At 42.5% G+C, this 23017-nt stretch overlaps 1 protein-coding gene across 1 annotated transcript in view; it reads left to right on the top strand.

Moving 5' to 3' along the window:
• Positions 1–8196: 8196 nt before the first annotated feature.
• vegfc (vascular endothelial growth factor c) overlaps positions 8197–23017 on the top strand; it is a 105339-nt gene continuing 90518 nt past the window's right edge. The window contains exon 1 of the mRNA XM_085356705.1: positions 8197–8462. Coding sequence (XP_085212831.1) covers positions 8346–8462 — 117 coding nt within the window. The 5' untranslated portion in view covers positions 8197–8345. The remainder of the gene's footprint in view (positions 8463–23017) is intronic.

Genomic DNA, 23017 nt, shown 5'->3' with positions numbered 1-23017 from the left:
TAACATTCACACACATTCATACTCTAATGAATGCAGCAGAGAGCAATTTGGGGTTACCATCTTGCTCAAGAATATTTGGCATGTAGAATGGAATAGCCAGAGAAGCACAGTGTTGCAAGCCGTGTTTTTTTATTCACAGTGTTGCTTGGACTTCGAGTTTGCCCAGCTTTTCAGCTGCCCTCATCAACCCCTCACAACACACGGCTCTCCCATCAGGCTCCAGCATCCAACTTAAATGGGGAGATACAAACCACACACTGTCACAATGTCAAAGGCTGCAGGTTTGGGAGATTTGCTCCTTGCTGGCGCACATGTAGTGGGCCTTTATCCAAGCCAATGACAGGTACCAACCAGGAGTCCACAGAGACAGATGTGAGAAACCAATTCCTTTTGGGACAGGGAATCTTTGGGAGAGTGGGACAACCAGGCCTTTAGTTTCACTACCCACCCACCTCGCTTACCCCGGTATCTGTGAGACGTCCACCTGGTGAGAAGGAACATGACCCTGGACCTCGGTGGAGAAAGTTTTGCATGCATTGATCTAAAACAAAGCGTACTTATAAATATGCATATGCAGGAGTCTGTATTTCTGTCTCAGTCTTGACCCCAGCTAACTGTTGCTTCGTATGACTCTAGTCTGCGGTGTGTCTCGCAATACTTTGGAATGCTGGCCATGCTGAAGTATTTCATATCCCCTAAATGTCTGTAGAGTGGCCTCTCTCTCTCTCTCTCACACACACACACACACACGCACACGCACACGCACACACACACACACACACACACACACACACACACACACACACACACACTATAAAAGAATCTTGGCTAGACTTCAACATGGAGACAGACCTCCTGCACAGTACTGCCTTTACCCTTCACCAGAGTTTTAAGTATGTGTGTATATGTGCTTCTGTGTCTCTGTGTATATGTCATTTTTGGGCCTAGAGCCTGAGGCCTGTATAATAAGTGTCACTCTATCTGTCAATGCTATTCGCCAAATTTGAAGCAGCTCATTTTGTTCACTGTGGACTCTACACTTCTGCAGATATAATCAATTATTTTTTAAATCAAGTAATTCATTGCATTACTTTTAACATAACTAACAACTAGGGTTATAAATTATTTTTTCCATAATGACCCAGCCACCTTAAGAGTTTGAGTTGGTTGATAAGTGCTTTTTGAAAAACAGTACATCAAAACTACAATGCCTGGCTCTATTTGCCTCATAAACTTTAAATACCTACTCACCTAAGAGGCACCCTATTCAGACACCTGACCCACCACAGCTAGGTCTTTTTGATGCTGAGGAGCAGTGGTTCTGTTATGAGCTTTTTTTAAGCCTTAATCCAGAAACCGTTCAGGAGAATCTTATTATCAACGCTTTGAAAATAGCTACTCGCCGCTTGTGGCCATAAATGAGGAAAAAATATCAACCACTAAATTGATAATGCACCAATCTATTAAAAGGTAGATCTGCATCTATTATAATGAAGCTAATTACACACCCAGTGACCAGACTCAGAAAGCAGTGGATAGATTTTAAATGTTTATTTACTGTGCGCTGGCTGAAAGTTAGTGGGCTGATACAGGGGATATTCCACAGCTCCAAAGAATGATGCACAGGAGCTCTGCCAAAAGACACAGAGAGTTAGCAAATATCCAGCGGTGATAAGGTGCAAACAGAGGCGGGGGGAATTTACTGAGTTGGTCTTTCTTAAATAGCTGGCTTACAAAGGCATGGAGAGAGTGCTTGTGCAGCTTTTGACTGAACACAAATCTATGAATGATCCAGAGTAAGAGTGGGCAGGTCAGGGAACAGGTGAGTGCTTACTTTGAGAGCGTGCAAAGTTTGGATTCAGTCAAACATTTACAGTCTTGACTGAATGACTGGAAGCAGGAAAATATGAAGCAGGTGTAGGAAGGATGACACCCACAGAAGATCCCACTCAGGGGTGGGGCCAGTGCATTGTTAAAGAGACACAGTTAAAGATACACAGAAAACCAGTCTTCAAGGGCCACCAGCCACACCACAACAGCAGCAAAGGAGACCACAGACCAGCATAAACACCAGCAACTAGTTTAATATAATGGGACTGTTGACCACTCAAGGCACATTTTTGAAGTCATTATACAATATTAAATGATATACGATATATCGACTTGCTTCCTAAATCATTTGGTGTCCATCATTGACAATAAGCAGAGAAGTCTTTGTCCTGCTAGGTTTTTGTGGCAGTAGTCTTACCATGGACCTACAGACTATTAAAAAGTTTGCAGATGAATGATTTTGTAGGTTTTGCATGCAGCTGTGATAGCACTGAGGCTCTGCCAAGCTCAACACACACAAGGAATAATAATTGCATCTTCATAAGTACCAACAGAATGCTGAGGTGTACAATTGTAAATGGCTTCATTAAATGCAACGCATGCATGAATTCACTCTAGAATGCCCGGAACAATGATACTCTGTTTTGTTCAGATGTGGGTGATGTAGGATTGAAGACATATATTGCATCAACATAATTGATGGCATAAATGACATATTAATGTAATATGTCATTTAGAAAAAAATAAGAAAAAAGTGTGATGATGAATGAGCCAGTTTAAAAGGTAGCTGGTTAGTTTGACAGGCCACCAGGGTCAATGACCTGCAGTCCAACAGTATATAATGTTTATGTGACCTTCAGTTTCAGTTCCTCATCAAAATGTGTTGTAGCATTAATAAGTTATGGCAGATATTTTTCCTTTGTTTTCTTTCAATCTAAGGGCAAAATGGTTAATAAGAGATAAGATAAACCTTTATTAACTCCTGGAAAGTGGGAAATTTTTTGGTCAAGGCAGAAAGTACAAGTTAAGAGCATTAAAAATGAATAGCCCTGAAAATGAAACATTAAAAAATTAGATCCCTGCCTCTGCTAAATTATTTATATCCCCACTGGGGATAGAAACATACCATAGAAACATTCCCACTTTGTGTTGACCACATACCTGATTGCTGAAGTTAGGTTATTCAAAACCCAACTTGTAAAATACATTCAAACCTGTGCTATCTCACTGTTATTGAATGCAGTGAAATTACCATAAATGCATCTTACTTTTTTGGTGTCATTTTGATTTTCCCACGAACAACTGCAAAATACTGCATTACTGCAGAAACCCATGCTTAAATTATAGTAAATATTGTCAAATCTTGAGACTAAATTAGTTATCAAAAGCTTGCAAAATAACTTTTTCCCATCAAATCATAATTGAGTTTAACCGTGATAGCACCACAACAACCATGAAAGAATGAATATGCTAATGTTTTATTTTTGGAGTAAGAGTTTCAGCTGTGACTCTGTCCATAATTTCGTCGTACACGTACAATAACAATAAAGGGCTGTTCTTCCGTTCTTCAGTACTATTCTACACATATAACTTATTTGTATTATATAGCATTCTACAAAAGAACTAAAAACCAAACAAAAACAAAAACAAACTGTTGATGCAGTTTCTGTCACCTGGGGCCTGTTCTTCGTACCTCGCTAAGTAAGTTAGCTGGATTAGATTGTTGACGATTTCGCGTGATCTTGGATCGTTCGGTTCCCCGAAACTCATCCGGGACTTGCTGTCATAGCAACAGAGCCGTAAGCGTAAACCTGCTCGGGAGCAGGTTTACTTTATGTAAACAGGATTAGATCGCGGCCACGCAGGTATGTCCGCTTCATTTATACGAAAGCAACAGCGATATTCCACCACTGTTTCACCATAAATAAATAACATCAATGTAACTAAAGATAATGCAGCACTTGATCCTTTTATTGATGTCACACAGATACATACAGGTCATTTCCTAAAAAAGGGAAATGTACTATTAACATTCTATTACATGTATGTGATTATTACAGATGTAATTCATATTTCAGAGTAGTAATTGCAAATCACTTCGTGTAATCAAGATGAGAGACCACGGCTATAAAAGCGAAGGTGGATTTGGGAAGTCTGTCGCAGCCATGTCCTGTCCGTATACGCGAGCGAAGGTGCAAGATTGATAAGGAGAGTCCTCAGAATTCAGCGTATATTGCGGGACAGACAGGATCCTTTAGCTCAGCGCGACAGTGTGCTCATAGAGAGATATCGATTTTCCCGTGAGGGTATTATTTACTTAACCAACTTGTTGACGAGGGGGTGCAGGACCACCACCTGTCTTTTTTTTTGCTCTGCCCTTTTCTTGGTTGCTGTTATAAACAAACAGATTATTCCAGGGTCTCTTTCCAAGAGACGAAAAGCAATAAAAGTGATAAATATTACCATTCTGTAGAATATTCTTATATTCCACTTTTACTTGTTCCCATGTTCTAGTGGGTCCTGTTGTGGCTCTAATGTGAAAGGGGATATAATATAACAATATAATATAATGTAATATAATATTGGATAATATAGTGTAATATAATAAATCTATGAATAAATAATAAAGTGACTGAATAGTGGTATTGTCATGCGCTTTGGGTGCCTTGAAAAGCGCTATATAAATCCACTCCATTATTATTGTTATTATTGAATTACTTACGAGTTTAATTTGTCAGCAACTTTCTGCCAGCCCTCTCTCCTTGCTTTTGCAGCCTTTGCAGTGTTCCCTTGCGTTTTAATTAAACTCTGAAACTCCTGAAATCCCTCAATCAAGAGTTCTTGCTCTGCTGCTGGAAAATACCGAGCGCGCCCCTTCGACATTTTCGCCGACCAATCAGCGGGTTGCCGATCAATGTTTCTACTATCGATGCGTAGCCCCTTTTACGACACCCAGTGATGTCACATTACTGCGTCCAGCTGTACTAATCGTCAACAGCAGGTGTGTTCGGGGAACCGGATTAGCGAGCTCACGGTTAGCGCGATGGTTTGGTCTTGGATGTGTCATTTGATCTTGGATGTAGTGAGCGACGTACGAAGAACGGGCCCCTGGGCCCTATTTCAGGAAGCCGGTTTAGAAAACTCAGAGTGAAAAACGATACTCAGGGTTGAGTAACCCCGAACTGTCCAACTCGGAATATTCGGTTTCAGAAAGGCTGATAACAATTAGTTCAGTCAACGCGGAGTTGCTTTAACCCCAAGTTAAGCGCACGCACGAGGATACATAAAGCCCTGATTAGTGGAGCACAGATTAAGCGAGTCACCATGGAGACGGAGGGAAAGAAGGCGCGGTCAATGTATTTTACAGCGCTTGACGCCGAAATACTGATGGCAGTATATGCCGATAACATGCAAATTCCGCGGAAAAAAAGTAACACAGCCTCAGCTGCAAAAGAAAGGGAGCATGCATGGCAAAACAAAGCCGACAGAGTCAGTGCGTGAGTGTTAGTTTAAACATTGATCTAGGGATTTCCACCCATTTAACACGTTATTTTATTATATTTTATTTTATTTTTTATTTTATACATTTTATTTTGTGACGTGATGTGAGCGCAGGTGCAACCCAACAGGCCCCAAACGTTCCTGGCAGCAAGTACAAATGAAATATAAAAATATAGTCCAAACAGGTAAGGTGTAATTGTATTATGAGCCATAGTGCTTGGTCTGTTTGTCCCATGTAAATCAATTGCAGTTAGAGGCTACATTAATTTTCTTTCTGTAAGCACTTATTGAAATTATCTGAGCACATTACAAGTACATATTTGCTTACTCTGTATGCTCAAATGTGACCCGTTATAGCCAACAGAAAAAAAGCGGAGGCCCGAAAATCAGGTGGGGGTCCTCCACCACCACCACTCACAGAGGCTGAGCAGTTGGCCCTCAGCCAAAACAGTGGGCGCCCTGTGGCCGAAGGCATCTCTGCGGGGACATCCTCTGAGTCAATAACCCCGCAAGACACAAGTGCCTACATAGGGGGTAAATTCAAAATAATACATGATGTGCATACATCCTTTCTTCACAGTCACCTTTGCAGTGCTACTCATTCATCTGATAAACTCTTTACCATAATGGATTATTTTGTAGTGAAGTTATTTCCCTACTGATTTTGCCTTCCCTCAGTCTTGGTTGTCTTTGAGAGCATAATGACAATGACGTGTAAGGTGATTGGTATGTTTGTTAATTGCCATTTGGTCCCTTGTAAGTTATAAGTGACCTGTATAAACCTCATATTCTATCAGTTGATGGTGATGGTGTACTGCATCTGGTGCAGCCTCCTGTTGAGCCAGACCAACATGCAGTTGTGAGTAATACTCCACAGATTATATGAGTTTACAGTAGAACAGCAATGTTGTTAATTTCTTTACTGCAGGAAAATAATGAAGAAACATTGACAGCTGTTACAGAGGAGGAAGCAACAGAGACACTTTATGAGGTTTACATCTTTTAATACTTTGTGTACAGGAAATACAGGCGACCAATAAAGCCAGGTGAACAAAAAATCTGTTTATTCTTCTTTCAACATGTTGAGGTGATGGGTCAAAAGAAATGATTGTGACATATGGTGTCTCTGACTGCGCTTCCATCTTGTATGTCCGTGGGAGGGTCAGGATGTTCATGGTTTGGATCACTGCTGATGTTTGGTTCAGAAGGACAGTGTTCTCCTCTAATTGTGGCAATGTTGTGAAGAATCACACATGCCACAATAATGTCACATGCCCTTTCTGGGGTGACCCTGAGTCTTTGCAGGCACTGTAACCGGGCCTTAAGCATTCCGATAGTCATTTCAATTCTGGCTCTTGTCCTGCAATTAGCCAGATTATATCGCTGCTGTGGGCCCGGTTCAGGGTCAGGGTAAGGGGTAAGCAAATAGGGTAAACATGGATACCCCCTATCACCAAGCAAGTAGCCAGTGAACTCTCCTAAGACAGAAGGATACACTTCAGTTCAAATGTCCCTGAAGCAATTGGTCTTTATATATTTTAAAGTATTCTCAACTCACCATGTCCAAATTTTGTGCTCAGTGTACATTCACGGAATATTTGTGAGTCATGGACAGAGCCTGGCCACTTGGCTTCCACATTTGTGATAATGTTGGCAGCATCACATATGATCTTCACAGTGCAGAGAACACAAATTAGCATCCATTACTATAATGAAATAATTTGTTAGTTTGAAATGCTACAGGGAACTATGTACCTGCACATTAATGCTGTGGAAAGACTTCCTGTTCACATAGTCTCCTTCATTTACTGAAGGAGCAATGATTGGAATGTGAGTGCCATCTGTACAGCCAATCACGCCTGGGAACCGTGAAAATAAATGTACAATTTAAGTAGTAGTTCAAGTATCACCACATCATGAATTAAGTTTTGGTCATCCTGATACCTGCAATTTTGTGGCATCCCTCTTTGATAAATCTTGTGGGTCTATGACCGGGGAACACCACAGACGAGTACAGGAGACGTTTCAGTGCAACTGTAACATTCCTGACTGCCCGACAGACGGTAGCCTTGGAAACGTGCTCAGCGTCACCAATATTATACAGAAAGCTCCCGTTTGCAAAAAACCGAAGTGCAATACAAATAATATGTACAGAACTGAGAGCATGTCCGCGATGTGTCACATGCGTAATATATGGCCTGAGGATGTTATCCAAATAACTTATAGATTGTGCTGAGAAACGGTAACGTTCGCACAGAAAATCATCAGGTAATGATAAAATGTCCACACGCGCTCTAATCACTCTCTCCCGGCGGAGAGCTCTGCGGAGAATTTGAGCTTCACGATCTACTGGCTCTTCAAGGAAGTGGCACGCCATGTCCGACACTTCCTACTGTCAGGTTTCCGACAAAGGGGCGGAGAACGTCAGGGTTAGTTGTAGTAAACCTGCTAGGGGGCAGGTTAGCTTCACGGCGTGTGTCGTCATAGTGACTCACTCAGGCTTCAGCTGAACTCGCTTTGTGAAACCGAAAACCCAGAGTTTTCGTTAACTCACGGTATACTTACTCAGATTTTGCTCTAAACCGGCTTCCTGAAATAGGGCCCTGGTGACAGAGGTCAGTAGAAATGATCGATTACTGTTGCCATCCTCTGAGCTGTATTTTCAGAGACGTGGTTACTGGTATGCTCTTATTTTGAAGGCAGCCTATTTTCCTGTAATTGTGCGCCTTGGCGTTCTTAATTGCCGGGACAGCCTCTGTTGACCCTCCGGATTTATCAGTTTCCATGTGACCGGGCTTTCATCCACACACACACACACACACACACACACAGGCCCTCCAAGGAGAAAGTACTGGACCTTGCCAAGAAGACAAAGGAGAGCGAGAGAGAGCGAGCGTGTGTTTTCAGCGACAGAAAGAGGGGAGCGCAGATACTGGGGAGCTTTCTTTTTTTTTTAATTCCACATTTTTTACGATTCTCGGATCATAAACACTTCAGGAGTTGCTCATATAAACATGCACTTACGAGGATTTTCTCTTTTACTGGCATACCTTCTCAACACCACGCTCGGCAGCGCATTGAGTCTCAACGACTATTATGAATACTACGAGCAGGAGCAGCTGGATGAGCCGGTGAGTGTGAAGCTGTTTGAAAGGAGCGCACGTCTCTGCTTACAGTAAAGTTTCAGCTGATGCAGTCACTGAGGACGTCCAGTGACTCAGAGATGGCGTTCCCACTGAATCACAGTATATTATCAACTTTGTTCACGCTGTGGATATTTAGGGATTAACGTGATCAGCTGAATATCTCATTCATTTTGCGTTCATGAAGGGATCAGGAATGAGGTGCAGGGTTCCCTATGTGACTCTGGTTCCTGTTGCTTAAGAATGCAGACAGTTGTCTTCACTGACATTTTGTTAGTTTAGAATAGACAGAACTCTACACAAGTGTCACTCATGCATGAAGATGTGTATCCGAACAATACAGCAATATCTAAAAAGTAAAATCGAGAGTGAATATAGAAAGAAAACCTTGTTGTTGCATTCTTTAACTGTGTTTTAAGCTAGGGTGGGAGTGGACTTCTAAAGACTATGAAATAATCCCGCTGTTGTCCAACTGAAAGTTAGTATGGATGAAAGATGGACTGGTGATCTCTCTCTGTCTTCTCTTGCCCCTGTTTTCTTAAAGATTCTGGGACCAAAAATCAGGAGAAAAGCAAGTTTATGATTTGCAGCCATTCAGACTTTGACTAGTTTAGTATTAGTATTTAAGAGACCTAGAATAAAGTGAAAGCTTAGAGGAGTCAATAATGTAAGTCTCACATGTAACTTTATTTACTGGTCTCTTAAAGGAAATAACTGCTCATCATAAGAGTTAACACCAATACTAACTATCCCAGCTGTTCACGCTGGTACAGCTGTTTTTCTGTTGACAACTATCTATATCCAACATAAACTTCTGCCAAATCCCAAACTCAGGGAGCAACCCACTGTGGTGACCTCTTGTGAGCAGCCAGAAGTAGCTTCTTCTCTTCTACGGTATGTGGGATATTGTTTGTTAGCCTAAAAGTTCACTTTTATTTTTAAATCAAGTTGAAGTCTTTGCATATTGCAGAGAATTTATTTGCACAAGTAACTGAATGGACAAGAATATTCAAGTTTTTTTGAAACACAAATGATCTCTTCATCTATTTGTGGGTGGGCTATGTTAATAATAATAATAATAATGGATACTTTATTGATCCCCATGGGGAAATTACTTGTTTTTCTCTGCATTTGACCCATTCACTCAGTGAAGCAGTGGGCAGCCCACTAAGCAGGTGCCCGGGGAGCAGTGTGTAGGGACGGTACCTTGCTCAGGGGTACCTCAGGGTAGCCGTTAAGTGGATTCGAACCGCCGACCTTCCGATCATGGGGCGACCACTTTACCTACTGAGCTATCCCTGCCCCGGGACAGTGGCAAACAGTAGTGAACCAGCGACAGGGACAAGGCTCATTGATTTCATGTGGGGGTGAAGGCTGGCTTGCGTGGGCCAGTCCAATTGATTTGACAAACTTCATGCTGGTTCTGATAGAAAGGTGTCAGAATACCCAGTGCATTGTAGTTTGTTGCGCATGGGACCGCACAGTGGCAGACCGGTCCCATGCTGACCTCTGTCCACAACCGAAAGCAACAGTGGAGGCAGTGTGATGTTTTGGGCTACGTTCAGCTGAGAAATCTTGGGTTTTGTGGCTGTTACTTTGAAATGTACCACCTACCTAAACATTGTTCCACACCATGGACACCCTTTCATGTAAACAGTATTTTCCGATGGCTATGGCCTCTTTCATCAGGATAGCGTGTCCTGCCACAAACCAAAAATTCCCCAGATTCCACAGATATCGATTGGATCCCATAGACATTTAATTGAGCATCCGTGGGATGTGCTGGAGAAACAAGTCCGATCAATGGGGGCCCCACCTGGCAGGAGTTCAATGATCTGTTGCTAACATCTTGGTCCCAGGTACCGCAGCACACCTTCAGACGTCTTGTGGAGTCCATACCTTAATGGGTCAGAGAGATTTTGCCAGCAAAACGGGGACCAACACAGTATTAGGCAGGTGGTCATAATGTGCGTGATCAGTGTATATAGTTCATTTCATCTTGATTCAACACTTTTTCCCCGCATCTCAGGTCAAGGAACACAGAAACACTTGATTTCAAGCATTGGTTCATGAACCAGCATCTTTTTTTTTTTACATAGAGGATCTTAACTGGCTTGTGTTAAATTGCTATTATAATAATAATAATAATGGATTGCATTTACAATTCCACTATTCATTCACTCTCACATTCACACACTGGTGGAGGCAGCTACAGGTGTAGCCACAGCTGCCCTGGGGCAGACTGACAGAAGCGAGGCTGCCATATCGCGCCATCGGCCCCTCTGACCATCACCACTAGGCGGCAGGTGAAGTGTCTTGTCCAAGGACACAACGATCGAAACTGTCCAAGCCGGGGCTCGAACCGGCAACTTTCCGATTATAAGACAAACTGCCAACTCTTGAGCCACGATCGCCCTTGATCATGCATACATACCTGTTGAGTGTTACAGCAATAGTTGGACTAATACACCACCAAAAAGCTGCCAGCAACACAGATTGAACTGAATGAACAGAGGAACTGGAGGAGAGGAAGGGAACATTTTTCAGGGCAGCAGGGGTGGGTAGCAGTAGGGATTAGGAAGAGGTATTTTCAAATTAGCCACAGAAAAGAGCCAATGGAGGCAGGTGTCACAGGGGTCAAGGGTGTTTGTGTGTGTGGGTCTGGGTGGGGGGCCTTTCACTGTGTCTGATGAGGGTGAGGTGGCAGAGATAAATGCTGAGCAGTGGCATGAAGTCATGTGATCTCAGGGTATTGTAAGCTGCAATGATGAGTTTCTCTTGTAGCTCTGGCTGTTACTCTGAGAAGTTTCACCAAGTCATCCCTGCTGTCAACCTTTTCAAGACAGACTGGCTTCTTGCGTTTTCTTTCCCTTGCTAGTTGCTGCTAAGCACCAAATTTAACATAATCAGATTTTTGATTGCTCAGACTTTAACTGAGCAATGTTGTCCAAGTAAATTACCCCAAGCTCTTCCTTTCTTCTGTTTCCTTGAGGCTGACAATGCTGCTCGGGTGGCAGTCCTTAAAGTCATTCAGCTGTTGTCAGTGAGGCAAACTCCAACTCCACAGTGCTGGACTGCAGCTGGCACTGCTATTTCTTATTATTTTCTGGAAACTTGCCATGGGTTACTTTAAGTTGAACCTTCACCAGATGGAGAACTAGTTCATGTTCACGTGCAACTTTGCAGTGCCCACTGAGCCTATAGAAGAAGGACTGCTGTTGTTTCCTACAGTTTTACACATTGCTTTGGAGCTCATCCATGGGATTTATATATTAAGCTATGAAGCGTAATGAATATTGGAGCCTCTATTGGAGCGCTCCCTACTAGGTATCTTTTCTTCTAAGACAGGGGTGTCAAACTCATTGTACACTGTGGGCCACATACAGCCCGATTTGATCTTAAGCAGACCAGACAAGTGAAACTCCTCTTATGTGAGTGTAAACAAATGGCCTATTTAACTGTTTTTCTACATGTTAAAGAAAAAGCTCTTAAAATTCTGGTAGGTCATTGCTCAAACTTTCAATTTTTTTGTTGATATTGTTCTTTTTTAGCTGTAGTCATAAAACAAACAGATTTCTGTTGTAGAAAGTGAAAAACATAAACTTTCCTGAGAGGTAGAGCCGTGAAGGAAGTGCAATTTTATCGTGGTGGCAGCAAGACAGCCAAAGTAAGATCTTTTTGCAGAATCTGTTTACCTGCTCTTTAATTGTTTGCTGTTTTTGCTGTTTGGTGGTCGTTGAAATGGCTTTATGAGCTTTTAGCTGAGATTCTGATGTTTCTGTGGATACCATACACATCTGTATTTTAAAAATCAGATCTGGCGGTACATCACGTCAAACTAGAAGTTCTCCCTCTTGCCCCTGCTACCGGGGGCATTAGGGTTCAAACAATCCAAATGCATTTTGGGAGATGTAGTTTATAGTCAGTGTGCGCTTTTAAACACCATATAGTAAACTTATTTTAAGACAATCATGCACATGCTCTCATGGGCCACATAAAATAACATGACGGGCCACATTTTGCTGGTGGGCCTTAAGTTTGACACGTGTTCTAATATGTGATCTAGAAGAAAAAACATGTTTAACTCCTTGCAAGGAATGTGCGTGTGTGCGTGTGCATGTGTGTGTGTGTGTGTGTGAGACATTATAATGCACACTTGTGTATCATCCTTCCCTGATTCATTTGACTTACTACATTTGGCTTGGTCTTGAAGGAAGGATTCCCAGTCAGCCTCTCCAGTGAATCTTGTTGTCATTTATCTTTACCAGTTTCCTGTTAGCTCCTCTTTGTTTTTACCTCTCCTCCACGTTTTCATTGGCCCACAAGATTTTAACTTTATTTTTTTTTGCTTGATAGCTTTATATGTATATTTTTAGTTAAACCCTATCAACCTACTGATCACAAAAACAATTTCAGAATATAAATAGTGTTGCAGGGTAATAATAACACATTACACAAACCCACTCCTGGAATAACAGATGAACGTTTGTTTTTCGTTTGTTTTTTTTTAACCACAAATTGAAATACTGCATGTGCTAGGGACTTTTAACAAACACATTAAAGGCCAAATTTGTTGTTACTGGCAGCATAGTGGGCATTAATTTACAGCGTGCTAAATGTTAGCACATTGAAATGAGTTTTTACTGAGACTTTCAGTGGAACTACTCTCACTGTGTGGTTCTGGCTAGAAGGCATTCAGTTGCTTTTATATTAAGTAAGGGTGCAATTAAAGTTTAACTTGGTAGTCAACTAATCTGTCAATTATTTTTCTGACTGGTCAGTGAGGCGGTGATTAGGTCCGGAACGTGTTGACTTTCATTTTTTGGAGGTCATCTCCTTCCGCCGAGGCATACTCGTGGGCCCGGTGTGAACTGCAGTGACGCCAGCGACCAGCCTAAGCAACCAGACTGTCCAACACCTTTGTTCAGGGCTCATACTCCTGCAGCTGTTCAAACTGGTGGCAAACCACTGCAGCCTGCTCCTGCTGCATGTCAGCTCGGCCACCATCTGGGCCTGCGCCTCAGCTGGCTGATTGCAGGTCCACCACACTGCAGCTTGGGTTTTGGCACCAATGTGTCAATAAATTACCCATGCACACATGGGTCCTTTATTACATGTGGAGGTTTTATTTTATTTTTTTTTATTTTTGAACAGTTTCTGCAGCAGCTGAGAAGACAGCTGGAAACCTGTTGCAGATGCTCAAATGGGGAGATGTGATCAGATGATAAAGGTCAACTATGTGTATTAGCCTCCCCTGACACCACACCCTGAACCCACTGCTCCACCCCTGCCACAGTGGACTTCAAAGGCCCTCTGATAAGAGGAGGCAGGCCAGAGACTGTTACAACTTTAACCACTCAAGTAGACAGTGGCACATTCAAAGACTCAGTGGATCCTACCAGAGGAACTGGCAAAAGCTCTTCGATTGTCTTGAGGTTTAGGTATTGTTACCATAAATCAGACAGAGTTTCAGTCAGTTGCCACCTCTGTTCCAACATCTTAGAATAGTTGCTGCTCTGCCTGGTAGAGGCTAGAGCTGTACTATAGCATATTGTCCACGATAATACTGATAAACTATTTTAAGTGTCATTGTGATATCATTGTTATAGCAACAATACGGGACAACCCCAGACATGTGTGACAGTCAGAGCCACAGGTTAACTTCCAGTGAAGATTTAATAATACAGGTAAGCAAAAAATCAGAGCCAAACTAAGATGCGGAGATTTTTAAGATACAGTAAAATGCTTTGTATTCATATGTACAATTAATCACGTCGTTAGAAGTTGAGCTACATTTGTGAAGAGATTTGTAATTCAAATCATTCTAACTGAAAAGGCTTTGACATGTGGGCACACTCATGCTTGTTTGCCTTTTTTGAATTCACATTAAATCTAAATCTGGTGGGTGTCTGAAGATCCTCTCCTTTATTTCTGTGTTTTGAAAGAAGGTGAAAGACCGCTGGTTTGGCAGCATTGCTAAGGTATAAGTCAGTCATCATCGAAGAGCTGACTGTTATGAGCAGGGCCACAGATTGTGCGTAACTCTTGAAGTTGGAAAGATCAGTGTTTTCATAGATGTTGTAGTAATGTAGTTGTAAGTTTACATGAATGGCTATTCATACTGCCACTATGAATGCTGACAAGTTTGGCTAATATATCAATAAATAAAAAGATTTTTTTGTTAAATATTGAAAAAGTAACCACAGGATGAGCCCAGACAATGGCATTGTGGGTGTCAAAGTCATATGTTTGTGTTAGAGATGGGCCGATCCGATATTACGTATTGGTATCTGTCCGATACTGACCTAAATTACTGGATCTGATATAGGAGAGAAATAAAAAAATTAATCCGATCCATTAAATATCACTAAAGCACCTTAGAAAACTTGCGACATGGTGTAACTCAGCTCATAACCTTAGCACGTCGGAGCAGTATGTGTTAGTGATAGAGCGGCTGTGGCGTGTGAGACGTGTCTAATTGAGCATTTTGGAGCCTCGCTACCAAACTGGCATTTCATCTCAGAGAAAGTTATCCCATTATCCCAGAGAGAAGTAAAGCAAGTGTGTAAGTTCATCTCTGAATGTTTGTAAAGCATTCCAGCGTTAAGCTTAACAACTGATATATGGAGCGACTGCCTCTCTCTCTCTCCCTCTCCTGTTGCTACTTCAATCATGAAACTGATCACTGATCAGCTGATCGGCTTTTCATGACTCCCTCTTTTGTTTGTTTATTGCCCACTTTGTGCCTGAAAGAGGAAGCCAGCGGCTAAACAACAGCAGCACGTTTAAGCTTGATAGGCTGTTGTTAGAAAGTAATATTAAATAAATTCTACACCAGGATCCTTTTCTACGTAGCTGATAGCTGGTAACTGTGCAGGGGCGGATCTAGCAAAGTTTTGCCAGGGGGGCAAAAGGGGGGCACAAAGAAATACTTTTCTTTCTTATTCTCATTTAAAATGTCTAGCTTTTAATAAATAATTATCTGAATCTTACACCCAAAGTTTTAATCTGATGTAAAATGTGTGTCCGTTACTGTATATAGTAACTATTAAGTCTAATATACCCTAGTCAGCTATAGTACTTTTTCCTTTGGGAACCATCTGTGCAGTCTGCAATTCTGTTGAAGAAAGATGTTGAATCTATGTAATTATTGTAGAAAAATAATTGATTTCTGTGCATTTTTATTTATTTATTTATTTATTAAATTTTTTTTACACGTGCATTAAATTAAAGTTGACTACGTCGATTAAGCATCACGAGGCGGGGGGTGGTTCCCTATTTTTTTTTTTTTGCTGGGAGTTGGCAACCCTATTAGTTAGGTTGTTTAATATTTCTTTACTCTTTAAAATACCAGAATAGGGTGGAAGGTGTAGGGTTTAAGTTTATTAGCTCCGTATTAGGGCTGGGCGATATGGCCCAAAATTCATATCTTGTGTGAGTGGAGCCACCTGGTGGTCCGCCACACATACCCCCCCTTGAACACACAGTCAGGTCTCCATTCAGTCCAGGACCCTGGGTCTAAGCAAACGACCCGCACGACTGAACCTGGGAGGGAGAGAACAGGCAGAGGAAGATCCATCCTGTGAACGAGGCTGGTGAAGGCGAGCAGGAAAGGCAGGAGGAGGCTCAAACGTTGGTGGTCCGGGGGTAGTCCTGGGGGGAAAACCAGAGACTGTTAGCCACATCAACCAGTAGTCCGTGAGCACAAAGAAAATCAGCGCCTATTATAGGCACAGAGCTAGCAGCAACAACAAAGTTCCACTGAAAGTCACGGTCGTGAAAGCAAACAGTCACCAACCTTTCACCGAAGGTTTTGATGGGAGAGCCATTAGCCGCTGTTAGCAATGGCCCGCAACCCTCAGCTAGCCTGTCCGAGCCAGCCGGGGGAAGAAGGCTCTTCTGTGAGCCGGAGTCCACCAGGAAACGCCTCCCCGAGCGTGAGTCCTCTAAGAAAAGCAGCCTTTCCTTGTTGCCAGCGGTCGCGGCTGCTACAGAGCGCTGACATGCCCGTTTCCCTGGGTCTGGAAACTGCAAGGCGGGAGGCAGCGCCGTGCCTTCGCTCCAAAACGCTGGTGATAAAAACAAAGCCCCTTTCCGCGGTGCCGCCGTGCAGCGATTCCGGCCACAGTGGACGAATCGGAGGGCCCGTGGAGCATCGGTGAGGGGGAGGGGGAAAACGCTGGTGGGTCCTGAATAACAGTCTGGACGCCGAAAGTCCTGGTAGCCAGGAGGATGCGATCCGCCTCTTCCGCAAGGGAGCGGTAATCCTTCGTGGCCAATAGCGGGGAGTTGGCAAGGCCAGCGCGCACTGGAGCCGGTAGCTGTCGAAGAAAGAGGTGGGTGAAGAGAAATCCTCCGTCCTCCGCGCCCAGCAAGGACAGCATGCTCTCCATGAGCTCGAGGGCGGTACCGTCGCCCAGGCCCGCGATGGAAAGGAGTTTCTCGGCCCGCTCAGCATCAGAGAGGGAGTAACGCCGCAGCAGCAGCCCCTTGAGGGCGGCGTACTTGCCCTGGGCTGGGGGATCCCGGAGGAGAGTCATCACACGGCGGGTTGACAGCGGGTCAAGTGAGGCCACCACATGGTGGTATTTAGTGTCGTCGGCTGAAACTCCACAAAGAGCAAACTGAGCTTCTACGTGCATGAACCATGAAGGAGGATCGTGAAGCCAAAAATCCGGCAATTTAAGCGCCACAGCAAACGCAGCCATCGGCGGAGGTGAAGGTCCGGCAGCCGCCGATGCTTCCAGGCCAGAGCTGGCTTCGTCGTCGAGCCTTAGCATGATCACGTCGGGGTCACCAATGTGGAGGTATGTAACAACGACAGGAGAGGTCTCAGTGTCTCACTCCAACAACTTTATTAACTGACAGAACTTCACATATAGTCAGCGCCAAAATCTCCACCCCCACACTTCCTTTCAACTTGTGTGTGAGTGGAGCCACCTGGTGGTCCGCCACAATCTCAATATTCTTTAGCTGGATGGTGATATACGATATATATCTCGATTTTTTTTTTAGCCATAAAGTAAGAACAAAAAGAGAGTTCTTATCAAAGCTGTGTCCCAGATCTCACACATCTCTGTAGTAACATACAGTGTAGATGTACATGAAAGATTACTCAGAAATAAATTATCAGCATTTATTAAAATAATGATCCATAAATAAAAAAAAAATGTTGTTTTTGTGCATAACAAAAAGCTCACAATTGTGCAGTCGAAATGTAAACTAAAGACGCTGAGCATAATAACAAAGACTACTGTGAAACTGACAGCCTCGAGTGACGCCATCCAGCCCCAGGCACGGGGCGATCCGTGGTAACTCGTTAACGGTGATTCGCCGCATTATGGCATTAACGTCATTTTAACAAGATTAATGCTAACAGCACTAAAATGGTAACCTCCAAATGTTTTCTTTTTACCGACCAGCTAATCTTTGATAGCTGCCGTGTCCATCTTGTCGTTGCCTGCAGGTGAAGCGATGGGGGAGGGGGAGTTGTGTTCAGTGCAAGAGAGAGGCGAGGTGGAGAGTAACGTTGCGTACAGACAAAAGTGGACGAAAGAGATGCAAACTAGCTTGCTTGCTGAACTATGAAATATTTTGGGTGCAGTGTATTTTTTGCATACAGGTTTAACAGAATAGCTTTAGTGTTTGTTTGCTTTTTTGTTTTTTTTTTAAACTTGAGTATGAACTTATACAAAATGCAGCAAGATATAAAAAAAAACACTTTTATTGATTAAAAAATACACTATATCGGATTCATGTCAGTATCGGCAGATATCCAAATTTATGATATCGGTATTGGTATCGGACATAAAAAAAGTGGCATTGTCCCATCTCTAGTTTGTGTTAAAAGTGAAAAGGAGTGAGCTGAAAGATGCTGAAACACTGTAGAGCTGAGCTGAAAAGGAGATTGAGAATGGGAATTCTGTGTGGGTTTTATTCAAAAAAACATATTTTAGCTACCACCCCGCATTTGGCCTTATATTTGCTACTGGCACATGTTTGCACATGTTTGCCAGAGCATTTTTGGCATATGCTGTCAAATTTTTCCATGCTGTTCTTATCTTTCCTCTTTGAACAACTTTATTTTTCCATTTCTTGGCCTGTTTTTGCCTCTTTAGACCTCAGATGTTGGCATGGTGGAGCTTTGAAAAGTCCACATCACAATAACGCCTGTTTTTAAATCTGATGTCTTCAATTAATAATGTTTATCTTCTGTCTCCTCATGTGCTCAAGAAACATTTTCTTTAATTATGTATTTTTGACCTTCTGTGTGGACAGTTGACCAATTGTTTGATGTCTATACTAGAGGTAATAAGTGGTAACTTATCGGTTGCAGTAAGTGAAAAAGAATTATTAAAGTTGACACATGGTTTAAAAATTGGTTTGTATAATGAAACGTGAACATTTCTGTTAATTAGGTAGAAGTATAAAACTTGAAATGAACACTAATGCACATCCTGCTATTTTCATTAGTATTTTCTTCACCAATAGACTGATGAGTGGAGGTTTTGAAATTTAAATTTTCCAACCAAAGTCTAAAGCTGTGTTAACATGCCAGTTTTTTACATAACAAAGTGGTCTTACTCAGGAGTGTCTTTAGAGTATGTTTCCTGCAGAGGTCATTACACAACATCTCATGCTTATATTACTACACTTGTTCATGCTGAGCACTAGATTTTCCATCTGACTGAACAGAAACAGTGCAAGTTGTGTTTCTGGTATTAATTTTCACTCCAGGAAATCTTGACAAATTGAGAATAGAAGTAGGGATGAAAAAGCAAGTCAAATATTGCTGTTTCTGTTATCTTTTAAATGAGTTTATGGTTTACACTGATCTGTAACATAGAAACTGTAAATGACCCTAAATTCTGAAATAGATGTGGTGAATTAACAGTGTATTTCCCTCACTCTCTCACTGAATCTGTCTCAGTATCATCCTGTATGTGGGTTTATGTTGGTCCATCACTTACTTCATCTTATAGGACTAAGGATAGATTTTAAGCTTTTATCTTGAACCAGTTACCACAAAGTTTCTCTTTCATCTCTTAGTTTCTGTCTAGCCTCTACCAATCTCCCCCCTACTGCTGTCTGTCTGTATCTCTCACTCATATTTCACAAACCCCTGGAGTCTGCAGAAGAATGTAGTGTGTAATTAACAACCATTTTGAAGGAATGTTTTGTGATTTATCCAGCTTAGGCTTACTACTCTGCCTCAGTACAGAGATATGTACCCTTTGGTTCCACGTACTGCCTGCTGAGAATATACATAACCTTACCACTGTGAAAAAATAAAATGACTGTGGTCGATTTAAAAAAACACCCAGAAGACATTGTAGTCAGATGTAGTCATAAACAATACTTTGAGATACTTAAACTTCTCCAATTAGGGTAAACCTCCTTTCCAATTCTACACCTAGAAAAGATCTTGGGGACTGGGGCCTCTGCCAGGCATTCCTAGAGTAGTGTCACTATATACTTAGGTGTGCCAGGTCTGTCCAGCATCCTCCCACACCACCTGATCCAACTCACCATGTCCCAATCACTAGTTTTGGTAGTCAGGGATGTTCGCCAGGGCCTCTGCTCAACAAACATTGCACCTGACCCCCTGTGGGTGGTGGGCCTTCAGGATGGGACCCATGTCCCTTTAGGGCTGTGCCCACCAGCACCACACGCTTACCCTTTGGCACCCTCTCCTGTCCTGGCTCCAGGGCGAGGCCCTGATAACTCTATCCTGGCAGCGTGAACAGTTCCGTCAATGCATACTCATAGGGGTATTTTGAATTAGTCTTTGTCTGGTCCCTCACCCAGGATCAGTTTGCCATGGGTGACCCTACCAGGGTGCAAAAGCCCCCCGACAACATAGCTCCTGGGAACCCTGGGGCACACAAACCCCTCCACCAAGGTTTTGATTCATGGAGGGAATACATTTTTTTAAAATTTATATAGCACCAAATCACAACAGCTGAAATGTCAGTCCTATGTCACATAGAACAATGGTGTAAAAGAAGTAGGCATTATGCTAAACCAAATACTCTTAAGACACCCATTCTGTCCCGCCATATCACATAGTGACTCTAGGCAGCATTCAGGGACGTCACACTATCACATGCTATGACACACTGGGTCCATCTTTCATTATACTACATAGTACACTGAGCTAGTTACCCCAAGCACAGTTCGCCTCTGTCAGTGCGCCCCAGGGCAGCTGTGGCTACAATGTAGCTTGCCATCGCCAGTGTGTGAATGTGTGTGTGAATGGGTGGATGACTGAATGTAGTGTAAAGCGCTTTGGGGTCCTATGGACTAGAAAAGCGCTATACAAATGCAGGCCATTTACCATTTACCATTTCTTAACCCATGCCAGCTAAGATAGGCAGTGAAAAAAGAAAAAAAAGGGGTCCTAGATAGCATGCAAATTCATATCAAGGTTGTGAGACTGCCTCATAATGTGGATCTCTGTAAGCCTATGTTGTTCATCATGTTAGAAATCAATGCTAAAAGGGGGAGGGTATGCCAGTGTGGCCAAGGAGTATCCTTGAGTTAAAACATGACAAGAGATTTCTGTCAACTCTTAACAAAGTTGCATCTGCTCTTATATAACTATAATTAGCTTACAATTTTAAGTGTTTAAGGTATGTGCTAACTAAAAATAAAGACAAGATGATAGTTTATTACATTTTAATAAAATTTGCAGATTGTTTTGGTGAAGTTTAATAAACTCCTTGCTATCTAAAATATAACAGGACACCGGAGTATATTCTCGAGCATCTCACACTTCTGATAATCAGCTGTCTGCTTGATGTTTATTCAGCTGTGTAAAAACTATAACTTTAATCTCAGCCAAGCAGATTTACTCAGGAACAAATAAAATACTACAAAAAGCCAAACAGTAACATTTTTAAGTTATCTACGTGACTTATATATCATGTTTAACCTGAGTAGCGAAAGACGGCGGTGGGTTTAAAAACGATTTGCCGGGAGTCCGGTGTTCTCACGGCTCTAGTGAGCCTTGCCCCCGGCTAGCTATCGAGCTAGTGGGTAACAGACGTCTCCAAAAACATCGGAGCGCTTTTGAAAATATGTGGTGTCTTGATAAACTGAGCAGATATTTGAGGCTTACACAGCTACATTCTCGCTTGAAAATATGTTAAACGTTTATTTTGTGACCCAGAAAGAATAATAATGTCAGGGCTCTGTGTGCGGGCAGGCAGAGATGAGGATCCAAATGCAGGACTCAAACACAGAATTGAAACTCAAAAAACCTCAGCTTTATTGCTGGCAGAAAAACAAACATGGAGTGAGGATGGAACACTGAGACCAAGGACACACAGGCATAATTCTGAGGGTACGACGCGACACTGAGCATGGGAAAACACAGGGCTTATATACACAGGGTAGTAACGGGGGAATCGGCAACAGGAGGGAGACACAGCTGGGAGAGATCAGGGCTAACGAGACGGGGGAGCTAAGCTGCACACACTAACATAAGACAAAGACTTTCACAATAAAACAGGAAACATGAATTACAAAACAAGCATGCAGACTTTACACTGAGAGACAGACAGAATGACACATGGAATCTGAACTAAACTAAACGTGAGATATAACTGAGAACAAATCCTTAAGCACGGATAAACAGAAACAATAATCATCATCATCATCACTACGAGAAGAAAACAATCCATGAAGCAGAAATAAACCAAAACATAATAAACTCAAAATACTGGGTCCAACGGACCCAGAACCGTGACAAATAAGAGTAATATTAAAACTAACTAGCTGCCGCCATTGTTGGAAACTAAGCAGGGCTGCGCTATGAATTCTGGGACAGAGCTACTTCTTCTTCGGGGTTTAACGGCAGCTGGCATCCTTGTATATGCGGTGCTGCCATCTTCTGTTTCAGTCCATTATTACACTCTTAAATCTTGCTACTTATTCCTGCGTCTTTTGGGATCTTACAAAGCTTCAAATGACGCGTCGACTATTAAATCAGTCATCGACGATTTTGATAGTCGACGTAATCGTGGCTAATATTTACAGTGTTGGGGAGTAACGGAATACATGTACTGCCGTTACGTATTTAAAATACAAAATATGAGTAACTGTATTCCGTTACAGTTACAGTTTAAAAAGGTGGTATTCAGAATACAGTTACTTTGTTGAAATAAATGGATTACACTGCGGTACTTTCCCGTTTCATTTTGTCGCGGGTCAGGACTGTTTGGGTTTCGTTTGACAGCTACGTTCTGTTGTTCCAGGCGGCAGCGTTATGGTTGCCATGGTTACAGGGCGACGCTCGCTCTCTCTCTGCGACTGTGTGTTTCCTGGGTGAGAGAGCGCTTTTTTGTTGTTGTTGTTGTTGTGCTAAGCTAACAGGCAGAATGCTACAAGCATAGCTCTAAAGAATGTAGCATCATGGGCAGTATAGTCCGTGCTGCAGGGAGAATGGACTGCCATACACGTTATGGGTCTGTGAGCGCGAGGAGGGAGAAAAAGGGGAGTGGAAAGGTACGAGTTGTCATCGAGGAAAAACGGGAGCTGGA

This window comes from Diplotaxodon limnothrissa, linkage group LG6 (genome assembly GCF_057381915.1).
Source record: "Diplotaxodon limnothrissa isolate DT_005_m linkage group LG6, D_limnothrissa_male_GT1.1, whole genome shotgun sequence".
Classification (NCBI taxonomy): domain Eukaryota; kingdom Metazoa; phylum Chordata; class Actinopteri; order Cichliformes; family Cichlidae; genus Diplotaxodon; species Diplotaxodon limnothrissa.
The sequence above is the reverse complement of the archived record's forward strand: the minus strand, read 5'-3'. Positions and strand labels throughout refer to the sequence as shown.